This window comes from Daphnia magna, linkage group LG8 (genome assembly GCF_020631705.1).
Source record: "Daphnia magna isolate NIES linkage group LG8, ASM2063170v1.1, whole genome shotgun sequence".
Lineage (NCBI taxonomy): Eukaryota > Metazoa > Arthropoda > Branchiopoda > Diplostraca > Daphniidae > Daphnia > Daphnia magna.
The window spans coordinates 8,088,721-8,104,645 of NC_059189.1; the positions used below are offsets into that span (position 1 = coordinate 8,088,721).

Here is a 15,925-nt window from a genome sequence, read left to right on the forward strand (position 1 = left end):
ATCCGCTTCCAATTGAGCATACATTAGGCCTACTTTGGGATTGTCAAACTGACACCTTACTTTTTACATACACGACCCGGTCAGATGTCAAAACCAAGAGAGAAGTCTTGCAAGAAATGGCATCCATTTTTGATCCCATGGGTTTTTTAGTTCCCATCATCATGGTGGCGAAAATACTAATGCAAGACATTTGGCGTTCCGGAATGGACTGGGATGCTTCGCTTCCAGCTCCCTTGCTATTTACTTGGAAAACTTGGGTCTCGGATCTGGCCTCTTTATCACCCTTACGAATACCCCGATGTTTTCGCCGAGCATCTAAGCCAACGAGTTTCCAGTTTAATGTGTTCACTGATGCATCCGAAGTTGGTTTTGCTGCCTGTGTGTATCTCCGTGCTACGTACGGCCACTCCCATTTTGGTCTTAGGCTAGTTTTAGCAAAATCAAGAGTCGCCCCACTTCGGCAACTATCTATCCCACGGCTTGAATTTCCTGGCGCCCTGCTCGGTGCTCAACTATGTGCCTTTGTCGTGAAAGAACTGGGTCCCATCGCATCTGCCGTCTTTTATTGGTGCGACTCACAAACAGTGTTGCAGTAACTTTACTCTAAAACTTTCAAGCATCACGCCTTCGTCGCACATCGAGTAACTAAAATTTTGGATATTAGTTCGGCTGGTCAATGGCGTCACATACCGGGCGAACTCAACCCAGCTGATGATGGGTCCCGGGGAATTTCAGCAGCATTTTTCACTCCGCAACATTGTTGGTTCCGTGGTCCCGACTTCTTGCTGATGCCTGAATTGGCATGGCCACCGCCTCTCGGAATTCCAGAACCGCCCGATGATGACCCAGAAGTATCCCAAGCCAAATGGATAAGATCACTCCGTGTTCGTATAACCCATCGCATTTTTTCTCTTATTCAACCTTATAGTTTCATTCATCGACACTTCAGGTTTCATTCGTGTAGGAGGGCGGATTCAACACGCGTCGCTCCCCGAGAACATGAAACACCCATTGTTTTATCATCAGATAGTAAATTGGCCGCTATGATCATTCATGATTTGCATATTCGGCTCACACATGAACAAACCGAACGTCACTTGCATTCACTCAGAGCCACTTATCATATACTGCAACCAAGAGCGACTATCAGGAGAGTCATCGGTTATTTTTCTCATGCAGACGACGTAGCAGCTGAATTTCCTTTGATGGGACCCCTACCTGCCAGCCGTCTCAAAACGCACCAATGGCCTTTCACTAACGTCGGAATCAACTACAGTGGGTACCGAAAGTATCCGTACGGCTGAGAAGATCAGTAGGGAAAACGCGTTTTTCAAAACGCTCCCATAAATAGAATTCTCGGTGGAATTCAATAAAAAAATTTCGTAAGGTTAATATTAGGGTGGGGTTTCATGTGATTTTTTAAAAGAATTTTTCAACAACGCGATATGTGGTTTGTATCGCGTTCCAAAAGTATCCGTACGGCCGAGAGGCCTAGTAGGGAATGGGCTTACTTTGGAAGCCTGTTATTCGGTAACTACCTAATATTATAGGGTGGGAAAGTTCTTAAAAAAAAGAGGTGCATTAGCTCTATATGTGATTATCAGAACATATTTTTTGAGTTTCATTTATAGTAATGAAATTCAATATGAAAACACGGATTATAATTTTTCCGTTTTTTCTCCCTCGACTCCCCCTCACCAGTGTTGCCATATCCCAAAATCATTACCCTTTCTCTTTTTTCCTTCCGACGGAAAAAAGATTGCCGTCCCCCCATGAATGCTCGCTAGAGGCGCTGCGGATCGATTTTTTTTGGAGGCTAGGTTTGAATTTTGTTTTTCTATAGGAAAGCATCCTGATTTCTGCTAATTTAAATAATTTTCATGTTATTCTTTTGGTTTGGTTTTTTGAAACAAGAAAAGGAAATACGGTAGGCCTATAATAGGTTTTCGTGTCATTCGTTTTTTGTGTCTTATGGTGTAGTGTCAGAATGTTCCCTTCTAAGCAAAGGGAACTTACATCGGAAGAAAGAATTGAGATTGTAGTCCTTCATAAGCAAAAAAATTCGTTGCGGAAAATTACTGCACTTGTTCGAAGACTACTATCAACCGTCGCTGATACAGTGAAACGATATAAAAATACCAATAGTGTTGCAAATTTAAAAAGAAGTGGTCGCCCAACGAAAATTAACATTTCGGATAGTCGTTACTTGAAACTATGTTCCATAAGATCTCGTCGGAAGACATTGTCTGTTATAACAGAGGAATTCAATATCGGCCACTAAATAAGCGCTAGTCGTTCTGTTGTTAATCGTGCGTTACATTCATGGGGAACGCTTGGCCGTGTAGCGTGCCGCAAACCCTTGCTCAGCCCACGCAACATTAAAAAACGACTACTTTTTGCCAAGGAACATGTGAAATGGAAGAAAAAACAGTGGGCGAAAGTGTTATTTACTGACGAATCCAAATTCGACCTGTTTGGAAGTAAAAGACGAACATACGTACGTCGTTTTAAAAATGAACGCTTCGAATCAAACTGTCTTATCCCAACCGTGAAACATGGAGGTGGTAATGTTATGATATGGGGCGGCATTTGCGTCAATGGGGTGACACGTCTAAAGAGAATTGAGGGTATTATGGATAAGAAGGTGTACCACTCCATTTTGGTTCATAGAGCTCTTCCAGAAGGTAAAAAGCTTCTTGGAAAAGGCTTTTTTCCAAGAAGACAACGATCCAAAACATTCCTCTCTTTTCTGTCGGAACTACTTGGCCTCAAAAGAGAAATCTGGTAGTGTAATTAATTTAATTTATATAGATTTTTTTGTTCCATTTGAGACAGTTTCGATAATATAAATTTTCAAAATTGTCTTCCTTAATTGTAGGAGATGTGGTGAGAATGGTGTGGCCTCCACAAAGTCCCGATTTGAACCCCATTGAATCAATGTGGGATTACGTGGACACTAGACTAAATAAAACGGAGCGGAATTCCCAAGATAAAATGTGGTTAAATCTAGAAGCTACATGGGATAGTATTCCAAAAAAAATTCTACGCAAATACATTTATTCAATGAAAAACAGATGTAAAGCTGTTATTCATGCAAAAGGTGGCCACACATCTTACTAAAGCAATAAATATTCTTCTGTAACTCTATCTTACATTTCCTTTTTCTTTTTAACGTATGAGGTAACAGTTTGTTTTTCAATAATAACTTTACGGGGAAAAATGTGCTCGAAAAATACTAATATTGCCTTCGTAGAGCTAATAGTTACGAATCCAATTTCCGTCTTTTACAATTACTTCACGTAAACGTTGTGGCATACCTTGAATTACATCTGAGAAGTAGCCATCAACGCAAAGTTTCTTCCACAATGCAGATAACTCAATCCATAACGAATCGGTATCGAATGCAACAATATCACGGTCCTTGAATGTCTGTGCCATATGAATCCAAACGTTTTCGAGGAGCATGAGATCCCCTGACTGTTTTGGCCAATCACATAACACATAAATAGATTTAGACGAGATGAACTGCTTGATTGTCAGGGAAGTGTGAACAGGAAAATGGTCATGGATGTACGGGTAATTCTTGCAATATTCGACAACATAATGATCCAACATATCCTTGTACTGTTTAGTGTCCAGTCTTCCATCAATTTTCTTCAAGACATTTTGTCCGTTGTTGGAAACTGATGAAAGACATCCCCACACAGCTACACTATTGGAAATGTTGGAGCGATGGGAACCAAAATGCAAAGAAATTTCTCCACTGTCATTGAAGCTAAGCAAAAAGAACAAAATATAAGCATAACTAGCAATAGATGAGAATTTAACAGATAACAAACTTACACGAAACGCTGCTCGTCGCCAAACATTGCGTTGGTCAACATATTGCCATTGTAAATTTGCAGATACTTTGTGGCAAATATTTTCCTCTGTCTTTTCGTTTCTATGTCCAACACAGGAACGAAACTTGCCATGTTAATTGTTAACAAATACGAAACAAAACAAAGTGAACTAAAAGCTAAATAATAACGTGTCTACGACTCGTACGTCAAGTTTTAGTTTCGTAGTCTGCTAACAATAGAAAACTGTTCCGTAGCGCCTCTAGCGAGCATTCATGGGGGGACGGCAATCTTTTTTCCGTCGGAAGGAAAAAAGAGAAAGGGTAATGATTTTGGGATATGGCAACACTGGTGAGGGGGAATCGAGGGAGAAAAAACGGAAAAATTATAATCCGTGTTTTCATATTGAATTTCATTACTATAAATGAAACTCAAAAAATATGTTCTGATAATCACATATAGAGCTAATGCAGCTCTTTTTTTTAAGAACTTTCCCACCCTATAATATTAGGTAGATACCGAATAACAGGCTTCCAAAGTAAGCCCATTCCCTACTAGGCCTCTCGGCCGTACGGATACTTTTGGAACGCGATACAAACCACATATCGCATTGTTGAAAAATTCTTTAAAAAAAATCACATGAAACCCCACCCTAATATTAACCTTACGAAATTTTTTTATTGAATTCCACCGAGAATTCTATTTATGGGAGCGTTTTGAAAAACGCGTTTTCCCTACTGATCCTCTCAGCCGTACGGATACTTTCGGTACCCACTGTATTTCGGCCCGCTTCCAGTCTCTATGTTTCGCCGAATCCTCAAGCGTTATGGAGTAATGTTTACCTGCTTAGACTGTAGAGCTGTGCACCTCGAAATCACCGACTCCATGGACCTGGACTCATTTATGATGGTATTCTTACGTTTTACTGACCACCGGGGAATCCCGCTCGCTTGTTATAGTGACAACGGGAACAACTTAGTGGCAGGAGAACAAGAGAACCGAGATTCCATAGCCCAATGCAAACCTGAAGCCCTCGCTAATAGAATGGCTGAACACAACATTGAATGGCGTTTCAGTCCACCAGCTTCTCCTCATTTTGGAGGATCGTGGGAGCGAATGATAAAGTCGGCCAAGCTGGCAATCCGCACCGTCTTGAACGAGCGTATTGTCACTCCTGAAGTTCTTTTCACGGGCATAACCAGCGTAGAATCGCTGCTGAATGCGCGCCCTCTTACTTCCGTCAGTAGTGACCCAACCGAGGTCGATGCGTTGACAACCAACCATTTCTTGCAAGGGCGTCCGAATCCTCAGCTTCACGACCAAGGGTGCCAACGGTTCGGAACGAAACAATCCGTACCGAACCGTCATCAGTTCAGTTCAACCATGAAACGAAACTCGATCGGCACGGTCGTTTGGCTGTAAAATTAAAGTTAACCGTCGCGACACGAACCGAACCGGAACCGAACCGGAACCAAACCGAGACTTAACTAAAAAAAAAATGGTCGCTAGTATACATGTAGTTCTTTATATTTCTAATGATGACATCAAAAAAGATTAGAAAGTTATAACCTAAAAATAAGCAAACAAAGAAATAGCAAACCTCATTTTTGGTTTGGATTTTATTGAAACAATCGAACACCTTCGTTTTATCAATCCATTAACGTAAGTTTTAAGAGTTTTTCGCTACCAAATTGCAGATATCCTTTGATCTCATGTAAAGTCTCGATTGTCGCAGGATTTAAATTTGCGCGATTAGGAGTTATTATGTCGGCTAAGCAGGAAAATTCCCTTTCGACAGGTACGGACGTTGCAGGTATAGCTAAGATGTCCATTGCCATTTCTGATAAGTTTCGGTACTTCAGGTTTTGGGACTAGAATGTTTAATGTTACAAAAGATTCCCAAATGATAGATTTAACAAACGAACCTGCCACCAATTAATAATGTCCGTAAACCCACGGGCTTGAACAATTGGCTCTTTTAAGTATAATTGGAACTCATCGGAGTTTTTGTTTTCCTCATCATGTAACGGCAAAAATGTCTAATAAAGAGGACATAATTAATTGAGTAGTACAACCAAATCAGTGATCTGACATTACCTCAGACGAGTAAACAGACTAGAGAAGATCTGCAATACTTGATTCTTTCACGGTGTATTTTGCTAAATATGTGCTTCTTTGAGGTATTGGTTTGTATACTGACAGCCAGAGACTGTGAGCCTTCTCACGCATTTCATAAATTTTTCTTGTCGTCCATCCTGCCTGTCGGAAATACTCTTGCTTAAACCTCGGGTCTAAGACTGCATTTTACACAATTGGATAACAATAACTGCGTCAATACATTAACGGTTTGCTGTTTAATTTTGGATATAAATACTTTTTGAAACATAATGAAGCGAATCCGAACTTTTTGCCATGTGAAAATAATTCATAAGCTTCTTACGCGCTTCAAAAACCGCTTCAATTAGGATTTTAGGTTTCAAGGACGATTCAAGGGTAATTAAATTTGGATTTTCCGTTGCTTTGCAGCCTAAATAAGCATTATGTTTGTGAATTAATAGATGAAAAAACGGCAAAACTTGGGAAATGGTTGGTTATCTAGTATTTCCCATGGCTTCGCTAGTGGTTTTGTAATCCTTGTAAAATAAAGCATATTATAACTATAGTTGTTTTATCACGAGCCAACTGTGCTCGGAATTTGTTTTTGATTTGAAGTTACCTTCAAAAATTCATGCACACAAGCTAAAAATTCCCATTCCCGGGTTTAAAAGTGAAAGTTTCTTGATGGAACTCTCATTGGACTTCTGAACGAAGCTATTTATTGCCTGAGAAACGGAAAGTATTTGAACGAAATCTAGTGGAACACTGTTATCCACAAGAAACCTGCTTCATCTTTAGGGCTCTTTTCATCAAAGTGCAGGTCGAATTCCACCTTGTAGGGCAGTCGATGATTAATTGTAATGGATCGACATTTACATCTTCACAACTGGCTTCAAAAAGCTCCCTTCGCTGACCAGAACTTTTAATAGAATTCACAAGTCTGCGAAGCTGTTCAATTTAATGAATTTAATATATGACTTAGAATTGGTAATCGTTAAAAAGGTACCTTTCTGATGATATTTTTGGACGCGACCATATCCTCATTTACAAACTCTGCGTCATCTTCTAGTTCTAAATCAAAACCTTCAGCTGTTGCTGAAAGTTCTGTATTGGCTGCTTTTAAAAAGGATTGCACGGCCAGATCCAGTACATGCGCAAAACAACTGATACGCGACCCTGTACGATTTATATGATGAATGTTCTTGGAAACCCAATAATCGCTCAGAAGACGCATAAAAGAAAAGTTTGACGAAGCGGAATCAGTGGTTACGGACATAATCTGTAGTTCAATAATAATCAAACCATTGAGTATTAGAACTGTTGAAATCCGTGAAACTGTTTACCTTATGCAGCAAACCAAAATCATTTTCAACTACTTCAAAAAAAATTTCGAAAAGATTTTTTCCCTAATGAGGCCCTTTCAAATGAGTCAAACTAAGACATAGATCATTCATCTTTCCGTACTGGATCCAATGTATCGTAATTCCCAAGAAAGGAAACATCTGATACTTAGAAGAGACATGGTGAAAGAAAGTTTAGCCGGAATTTTCTGGGACAGGAAAAATCTAGTTAGTTTTCAGGAATAATTTCATAAGGCGGTTTCTACCTGAATTTCTCTTTTTATCCAATTTTTTTTAAATATATGGAGTGCGCTGATGTCTGAGTGTACCGATGTGCGGGAAAATAAAAGCCGGAATTTTTGATCTGCGGCACACATAATCATTTGCTGGAAAAAATGGTTTTCGATTTCCGAAAAAAGAGTCTCAGACATAGCTATCCAATGAGCTATGCATCGCCTTAAATTGCTCTGGCTATAAGGCTTTGAAGTCACTTTATAAAAGCCGAGCTAACAGAATGTAATAAAAATAATACCATTACCAATATAGCTCTTAAAGTAGAATCAAATCCTTTTAATGAAGTTTTCGATCATTTTGGAATACTATGGGCCCCTCGTGTTCCAGTCAGGTGTTTCTCCGTGGCAGTGGTACTGCCTTGGCTTTTACTTGCATCGTGTTTGGAGCTTGATTTTTAAAAAATCATGGAACGTTAGCACGCAAGGCATGTATTTTAATAGGCCTAAATTAAAATAAACAAAGCTGGCAAATGTTCTTATTTGCCAGCTCGTAAAATTTGAAATAATTAAATTGAAATTCCACACCCAAGAGAACCTTTTTCTGTAATTTGAAAAACAAGCAGCCGCGTTTTCTACATTAAAAAACAGACTTGGATTAGTTTTTTTAACCATTCTATTGGGAAAATCTAATACCTGAACTTTTTTTAACCGGGCCAACGATTGCAACCGATTCCGATTCCGATAGGTCTGTGTCCGATACTTCTGAAACGAATGTATCAGGTTTATTCCTAATAGCATTCCGGTTTTCGGTGTTAAATTCATCTCAGTTAGCAGCTACCTGGTCTATAACTGCTTCTATTTCAGCATTAGGGCTAGGAGTATTCGCCGAATCACCAGAGTGAAAGCCAAAATTAGACGTAGGTTCGTTGGCAATTATCTGGTTAACGGCTTCAGTAGAAATATTTTCTGGTACTGACTCGACACCATCGTGAACAAAATTTACACTACAGGTAGCTTCAACAGTTGCCTCAGAAATATCTGGTATTATTGGTTCAACACTGGTGATAAAAAATAAAATAAAATAAGCAGCAAAATATTGTCAGTATAGGACTTTCTTTTCACTAGACTTCCCTTTTGCCTTTCGAGGCAAATTGTAGGTAATAGAATTAGCCGCACACGATTTCTTAGTTTTCGCTAAACTCTCTTTTAGCATCTTGGGAAAAAGTCACTATCACTGTCGTTTTTGTAAAACTGCAATATGCACACTGCCAGCAGCCAACAATAATGTATGCTTATACTATTTAACCCCTTCCCATCAATTTTCAACGGTACGGTGCGAAACGGAACACGGATTCACGGTACGGGTTTCACGAATTCAACAAAAGAACGTTTGTTCAATCCGTTAAACCCCGCCATTACCGTGTTGAGCGGATCGGTTCGGTTCCGGATCTGTTGACCTCGGTCCACGGTTCAGTACGGTGCTGGAAAATTTCAGTTTGTTAAAACCGTTGGCACCCTTATTCACGGCACTTACCTAGCAAGACAAGTTTTCTCTAATCCAAAAACGATTAATACAGGGTTGTAGATCTTTTTACGCTGATCATTTTTAATATACGGTTTAGGGTGTGCAAATGAGCGGGAGTGTCCGTAAAACGCGTACAAAGTTTCGAGTTTTACGGAACTGACATGCTGCCCAAGCCGGCCAGAAGAAGGGTCGGGTGGGGGGGATTGCGCGTACCCATGGGAGAGGGGACAGTGAAGGGGGGTTTACCTCAGCCACACCATAGGGCCCCATGTTTTCCCTTTTCCTCGCATGTTAACGGTGGTGCAATGGTTAGGTAGGTAGCCGGTGATGAGAAAGATCCGAGGTTCGAATCTCGGTAAAGTATAGATGAATATTTCAGAAAAATTGATTGAAAATTGAAAAATACAATAGCATCAAATACTGCAATATCATGCTGCGCACCTCTACGACATTTACATTATGATTTTGAATTTACATATTTTGTACAAGTTCACATTTAACTATTTACCAATTTTACATTCTACTATTCTGACTGATTTTTACGTCAATTTTACTAATTATACCAGGGTTTTACTATTTATACTACATTTTATGACTTTACAACACCGAATATGCCTCCGACGACCCAATATTTTCATCTTTCACGTAAACGTCCTGCTCTTTTGCCGTAGCCATAACACACAGCTTTGTCACTGGATGAATAAATGGGATTTTGTGTTTGCTGATCTTGCCTTTTACCACTCGAACAACATTATTCGACTCGCTAGGATAACTTCGATCACTTTGCCCAATGGCCACTGTCAACGTAAAGTATTCGGTTCGATGCCATCTGTTTCAAAAATGCTCGAGGATTGCTTGACTTTGAAGAAATTGCTTAGCTGTTATGTCTAGGTTCTCGGCATCTATACCAGTTTTAAGGGAACATACGGGCGAGCTCATCCATGTAGAAACTGGTTCGGTGTCAGCCGGTCAGGGTCTTCAGGATCCATACTGAGATGCGTTAACGGCTGGCCATTTAACAGGGCTACTACATCGGCAATTACTGCTCTGAGGACTTGATCGGTGACTAGACGATTTCTCACACTTATTTTCATAGCATTTTTTACAAGATTCCACGATTCTCTTCCACATTCCACCAAAATGTGGTCTATGCGGGGGAGAAAAATGCCACTCGATTTGCTGGCAGGACATTTTTGCTTGAATTTCTTGATGCTGGTTGATCAATTCTTCTAAAGCCTGGCAAAGTTCTTGCTCACCTGCGACAAGGTTGGTTAGGTTGTCGCTATAAACAACCGTTGGCTTTCCTGGTAGACTCCCAAATCAAGCAAAACAGAGAAGAAATTCTTCAAAGCTGAGACCTTCGGCTACTTCTAGATGAACGGTTCTCGTTGTCAAGCACGTGAACAGGCATACCGACGCTTATCATGTCTACGTCCTCTTCAACGTACTCAAACTGTTAGAGGGCCGAAGAAATCGACTCCCGTGTACGTGAAAGCTGGAAGATATGGAATTAGCCGATGGACTGGTAACGACGCCATGAGTGAAGGGATGGGCTTCGATGATCTACGCTTACACGGCCAGCAGTTGTTGATGACTGATTTGATGATTTACGTCTAGAAATTCTCCAGTAATGTGTACGTAGGTCCGTCAACAATCTTTCCGCTTTGATGTTAAGATTCTGCATGTGGTGATCCCATACTATCCGATGTGTCATGAGTTGATCGGCTGGTAGTAGAATGGAATGTTTTGTTGCGTCATCAACGGGAGCGTGCAGTATACGTCCGCCTACGCGTAGCTTTCTTACTTCGTCCAGAAATGGCCTGAAAATGCGCAGATTAGACTTCAAAGGTAGTTCCAGGTTCTTCTTTTGGGCATAGATTTATTCTGCGATTGCCAATTCTTGAACGCGTTTGATACAGAGGGTTAATGACGTCATCATTTTGTGAAGCTTGACTCTCCGGGTGAGAGTCAGCTTCCAGAATAAACAAGCTGGAGATAGGGATTTAGTTTAACTTACAGCGTGCGCATAATGACAACTAGCGGCGGTAGAGTAGAACACGACGAGTCAGGGAACAAAACAGTTTATTCAACACACAAACACTTACACTTTAAAAAATGTAAGATGACTTGCCGAGTTGAGCACCAGAAAAAGACCGGGGCTCTTCCCTAGCAAGACAAGTTTTCTCTAATCCAAAAACGATTAATACAGGGTTGTAGATCTTTTTACGCTGATCATTTTTAATATAGGGTTTAGGGTGGGCAAATGAGCGGGAGTGTCCGTAAAACGCGTACAAAGTTTCAAGTTTTACGGAACTGACGCGCTGCCCAAGCCGGCCAGAAGGGGGGTCGGGCGGGGGGGATTGCGCGTACCCATGGGAGAGGGGACAGTGAAGGGGGTTTACCTGAGCCACACCATACGGCCCCATATTTTCCCATTGCCTCGCATGTCAACGGTGGTGTAACGGTTAGCCGGATAGCCGGTGATGCGAAAGATCCGAGGTTCGAATCTCGGTAAAGTCTAGATGAATATTTCGGAAAAATTGATTGAAAAGTGTACCTCAACTTCTTTGTTGATGACTCACTGTTAAGGGGACGGGGGACTGCGCTTGCCAAAAGCTCCCGTGGGAGAGGGGAGTGTGAAAGGGGTGTTATGTTAAATACATTAAGATTATAACTTGATGACATCATTGATTACGCGGATTATGACTGGACTTACAGAGTCCAAGTCCAACTATAATCCTTCTTCTGTTTTTCGCCGAGCAAATCATAAACTGAAAAGATCGAATGATGATCTCCTTTTGGGATGCCGAGAGAATTCGAAAGCTTTCTGTTAGGTACATTTTAAAATTGATCGAGATTCGAACATCGGAACTTTCGCATCACCGGCTATCCGGCTAACCATTAAACCACCGTTGACATGCGAGGCAATGGGAAAATATGGGGCCGTATGGTGTGGCTCAGGTAAACCCCCCTTCACTGTCCCCTCTCCCATGGGTACGCGCAATCCCCCCCGCCCGACCCCCCTTCTGGCCGGGCGGGGGGGATTGTACCAGACCGGTATAGTTTTGTAGGGACGTTTTATACGGGAAAACAAGGTCAGGTTAATTTAACCAGTGGTGCCACTTCGAAAATTGGGAAAACTCGGAATTTTTTACAAAAGACCTGAAAAACCTGATTGCCACATCACTGTAAACCTGCTGGAAACTTGCACATTTTTCTAAAAACCCTACTAAAAACTAGATTTTTTTTTAAACCTGTAAACTTGCTGAAAATTTGTAATATTTTCATGAAAATGACCTTTTAAAGTCTTTATCTGTACTTCAATTTTTGAAACAGTTGAACATAGGAGATCAATAAGAATAATACAAACAGAAAACGTTAACTTGATTAAATATTATGGAACGAGAATCACATTGTGCATCACGAAAACTTTCAATTTTCATTGGAAAAATTATCAGAGAAATTCTCTGATAGAAGAGAAGGACTTCTATTTGACTCCATCTCTTTCACCAGGATCGACAACTGCATTAGATTTGACTTTTGATACTACTTCAAGTAGTTCGTCAGGAAAGATATAATTGTGATGTGTGATGTGTGATGTATAATTGTGCGCTTTTTCCTTCATTAAAAAACCAATTTTTTAATATGCAATCAACTCACGAGTGTGTCATTTTTCATTCTACCTCGTCGGTAACTTTTCGTTTCTTTCATGCTGCTGAAAAAACGCTCTGCGGTTGGATTGCTGGCTGGCAAACAAAAGATAAGAGAAATGACTTTGGTTAGTTCAGGAAATCTTACTTCGCCGAGGACTATTTTGACTTCTAGTACTACGTCCCAGTACTTTTGTACCGTAAGATTTTTATTTCGTCGTTACTTTCTGCTCCAAACAAGTTATTAGAAAGGGACCTTTGAGTTCGCCATTCGGCATCGGCTTTAATTATATCACAGGAGTCGCGCAGAAAAGGGAAGCGTAAAAATGCGAGACTAGGAGGTTTGCAAGACCTCGCATTGACAGGATAAAAAAACTCTGCGATATCATAAACTTCATCATCGAAATTGAATCTAGATTGCATCTGTTTAATCGCTGTCGAAAAAAACGACAACGACGCTGCACAGTAGAAATTTTCTCGTCAACGCTTAAGATTTCAGACCTGTTTATAGCGGTGGCAGGTTGATTATTCACTTGAATTAAAGGGGCTCGATTTCGAAAGAGGCCAGCAGACCCAGGACCATTGGAACGAGAATTTCCTTGAGAAGAAGAGTTTGATTGACTTTCCGGGCGATGATTAACCGGTGACTGGGCAGGTTGGCGTTGCTGGCGTTGCTGGCTACTCACTTGAGATGCTGTTTTCATTTCTAAGATACTCGTTGTTGTCATGGGTCATAATAATACCAATTGATATAATTAAATAATAGCCTATTTAATCAGCCAAATGCTTCAAGCTAACTTTATTACCCAAATAAACATCCGAAAGAGGAAGAAATTGGTCTTCGAGAAAAGGATCGAGCTGCATAGGATCACACTCATTAACATAGCTATCTTCCATGAAGATTTTGTTTCAAAGTATGTACTTGTGGAACCTCCGATTGAAAAGTTATGTTGAATTCGTTGAAAAAATTCAGTGCGTACACAAGGAACTCAAGATACACTTTGGTGAAGGGATCTTCTGCTGCTGTAATCATGAGATCATAAAATACTGTCGGGTCCTTCTTGTTTTCTTCTTTGTAGTACTCCAGTAGAGGGTCTATTCGTTCGAGAACTCTGCTAACGGCATACTCCAGGGCTAGCCATCTAGTCTGACCAGGAGATAGGAAGACGTGTTCAGGAACTTCAAATAACTTCAAAATTTGCTTCCTCAAAAGCCTACATCAGAGTAGAAATAATCCCCTTAGCTGTACCATCTATCAAGTCAATAAGATCAAAAGGTTCAACGATGAAACGCTTCTTGCACTTGTCCCAGTAATGAACCATGACAGCAAGCTGGCTGACAGTTGAAACGTCTGTTGTTTCATCGATGACTAATGACCAAAATGTTTCCGATAGTCTCTTTTTAAGGGCATCAGTTAGATATGTTCCAAAGCCTAAGAGGAACAAAAATTAATACATGAATGGTAAAATAAAGCATACTTTTCATAATATTTACCATATCTTATGATGTTTGAACATTTTGTACGTCCCAAATTGACTTTTGACAAAACTTTGTCATCAGGAAACATACTTTTCAACAACGCAAGGAAGCTGTCAACAAGGGACAAGGGAAAATCATTTTCAGCTATATAAGCACAAATTCTTACTGTGAGGATCAGGACTTTTTTACTTTCGCTCTTCCCAAAAAATTGCTTTGCTCTCTCTCTCTCACCTTCCCCAGCTAAGAAAACTAGGGTTGCAGCTTTATGGGATTCTCGTTCACTGTGTTTTTGAATGTGTTTGTTACACGCCTTGCAATATGCTGTCACAATCTTCTTTCTAGAATTGAATTTGTGATCAAGCCATGGCTGGAACTCTCTCAACTTCAGCCATGAGAAGAAAAATGTAGGGGGCTTTCGTTTCTTACGTGATTTGGCAGATTTGACCTACATCAAAAAAATATTTATCATGAAAATAATGTCAATATATAAGTAGAAATATAAGACTTACAAGTTTTCTCTTGACTGATCCACTCCCATTCCCAACCACTTGAACATCGGATTCCGATTCTGATTTCTTATCTGATGTGGACGAAGAAGACATGAATTGGGGCCAACTACTTTGTTTAACACCAAAATTGTGAGCAAAAACGAAGTAATAGTTAAAAAAAATATAAAGGATCTGAGGCTTTGAGCATGGTTTTTTCTTTTTCGTTCAGCAGAGCAGACGATTAGACGAAAACGACAAGGCGTAAACGTGGCTAATTCCAATTTTTTATATGTGGCGTTGTGAACTCATCTAATTTACACCGCTTTTTTCTTAAAAACTGAAAAAATTTCCAAAAAAGACACAAAATAACTGAAAAACACCGTGAAAAACCTGCAAAAGTGATCAAAACCTACCAAAACTTGCAAACCTGCAAGATTTAAAAAGAAAACTTGTCCAGACCCTAAAAAACCTGCAGAACAGGTTAAAACCTGCAAAGTGGCAACACTGAATTTAACACACAAGGGAAAGTAGAAAATATTTTAGTGTAAATTTAACACTAAGGTGTGAAAAGGTACTAGGTGAGGGCTTTCGGGTTAAAGTTCTCCGTGGGAACCAAGGTCGCGCATCGGAGGTGTGAAATCGGCTGCGGTTCGCGGCTGGTCATTCCTTACATACCTTACGGCCGTGGAAGATTGCGTCCGCAATCATGTTGCAGGCCTAAGGGGAAGAGTGGAGTCCCTGTCGAGCCAGTGATAACCCCAAGTTTCGCTCGGGGAGTCAGATATATTGATGACTTATATCTCGTTGTGCGCTGGGGCATCTTCTTGTGCCTGGATGGGAGATGATGGAGGCTCCCAGATGGATTCTTCCAGAGGGTCGGCGTGATCGTATCCTTCGGGCGACGGGGTGGAGTACCTGGGAAGACGGTCTTCATAGGCGTTTTCTTTTGCGTAGTCAGTGTTGACATGGTAACGGGTGGGCACGTATTCTTGTACACGATAGTCGTCGTCGCCGGCGATGAAGTGCCTCTGGAGTGACCGTAACGCGCCACGAATTTTTATCTTTTTCTATGCTTAACGCCTTCCTTTTCTTGCTGTGGTGGCGTTCGATGCTGTCGTTTAGCGTGGGCGATTATAAATTACGCTTGCCGGTGGAAGTTTGATGATCGTCTCCGTGATACCTTCGTGAAACCGGATGCAGACGAGGGTGGCGCCCGGGCAGTTCCGAAACTTTTGATGAGTGCGCCAGCCGAGGGTAGTCCGATGATATGAAAT

General features: G+C 40.8%; 1 protein-coding gene across 2 annotated transcripts; it reads right to left on the bottom strand.

Annotated features, from left to right (window-relative positions):
- Positions 1-13,454: 13,454 nt before the first annotated feature.
- Positions 13,455-15,012, bottom strand: LOC116929664. Of its 2 annotated transcripts, none has more exons than XM_045177617.1 (4): positions 14,673-15,012; positions 14,179-14,608; positions 13,903-14,116; positions 13,455-13,826 (listed from the first exon to the last, which is right to left on the bottom strand). In XM_045177617.1, exons 1-4 carry the CDS (start codon positions 14,763-14,765, stop codon positions 13,571-13,573), a joined length of 993 nt encoding a protein of 330 aa, XP_045033552.1. In that variant the 5' UTR covers positions 14,766-15,012; the 3' UTR covers positions 13,455-13,570. The 2 variants fall into 2 exon arrangements, with proteins under 2 accessions (XP_045033552.1, XP_045033554.1); XM_045177619.1 differs by having other exon boundaries at positions 13,455-13,831.
- Positions 15,013-15,925: the final 913 nt, after the last annotated feature.

Excerpts from the sequence above, each read along its gene's own strand:
- LOC116929664 (XM_045177617.1), bottom strand. The coding sequence starts at position 14,765 with ATGTCTTCTTCGTCCACATCAGATAAGAAATCAGAATCGGAATCCGAT. Across the intron at positions 14,609-14,672 it reads GATCAGTCAAGAGAAAACTT|GTCAAATCTGCCAAATCACG; the intron begins GTAAGTCTTATA and ends TTTTTGATGTAG. Across the intron at positions 14,117-14,178 it reads TTCAAACATCATAAGATATG|GCTTTGGAACATATCTAACT; the intron begins GTAAATATTATG and ends TGTTCCTCTTAG.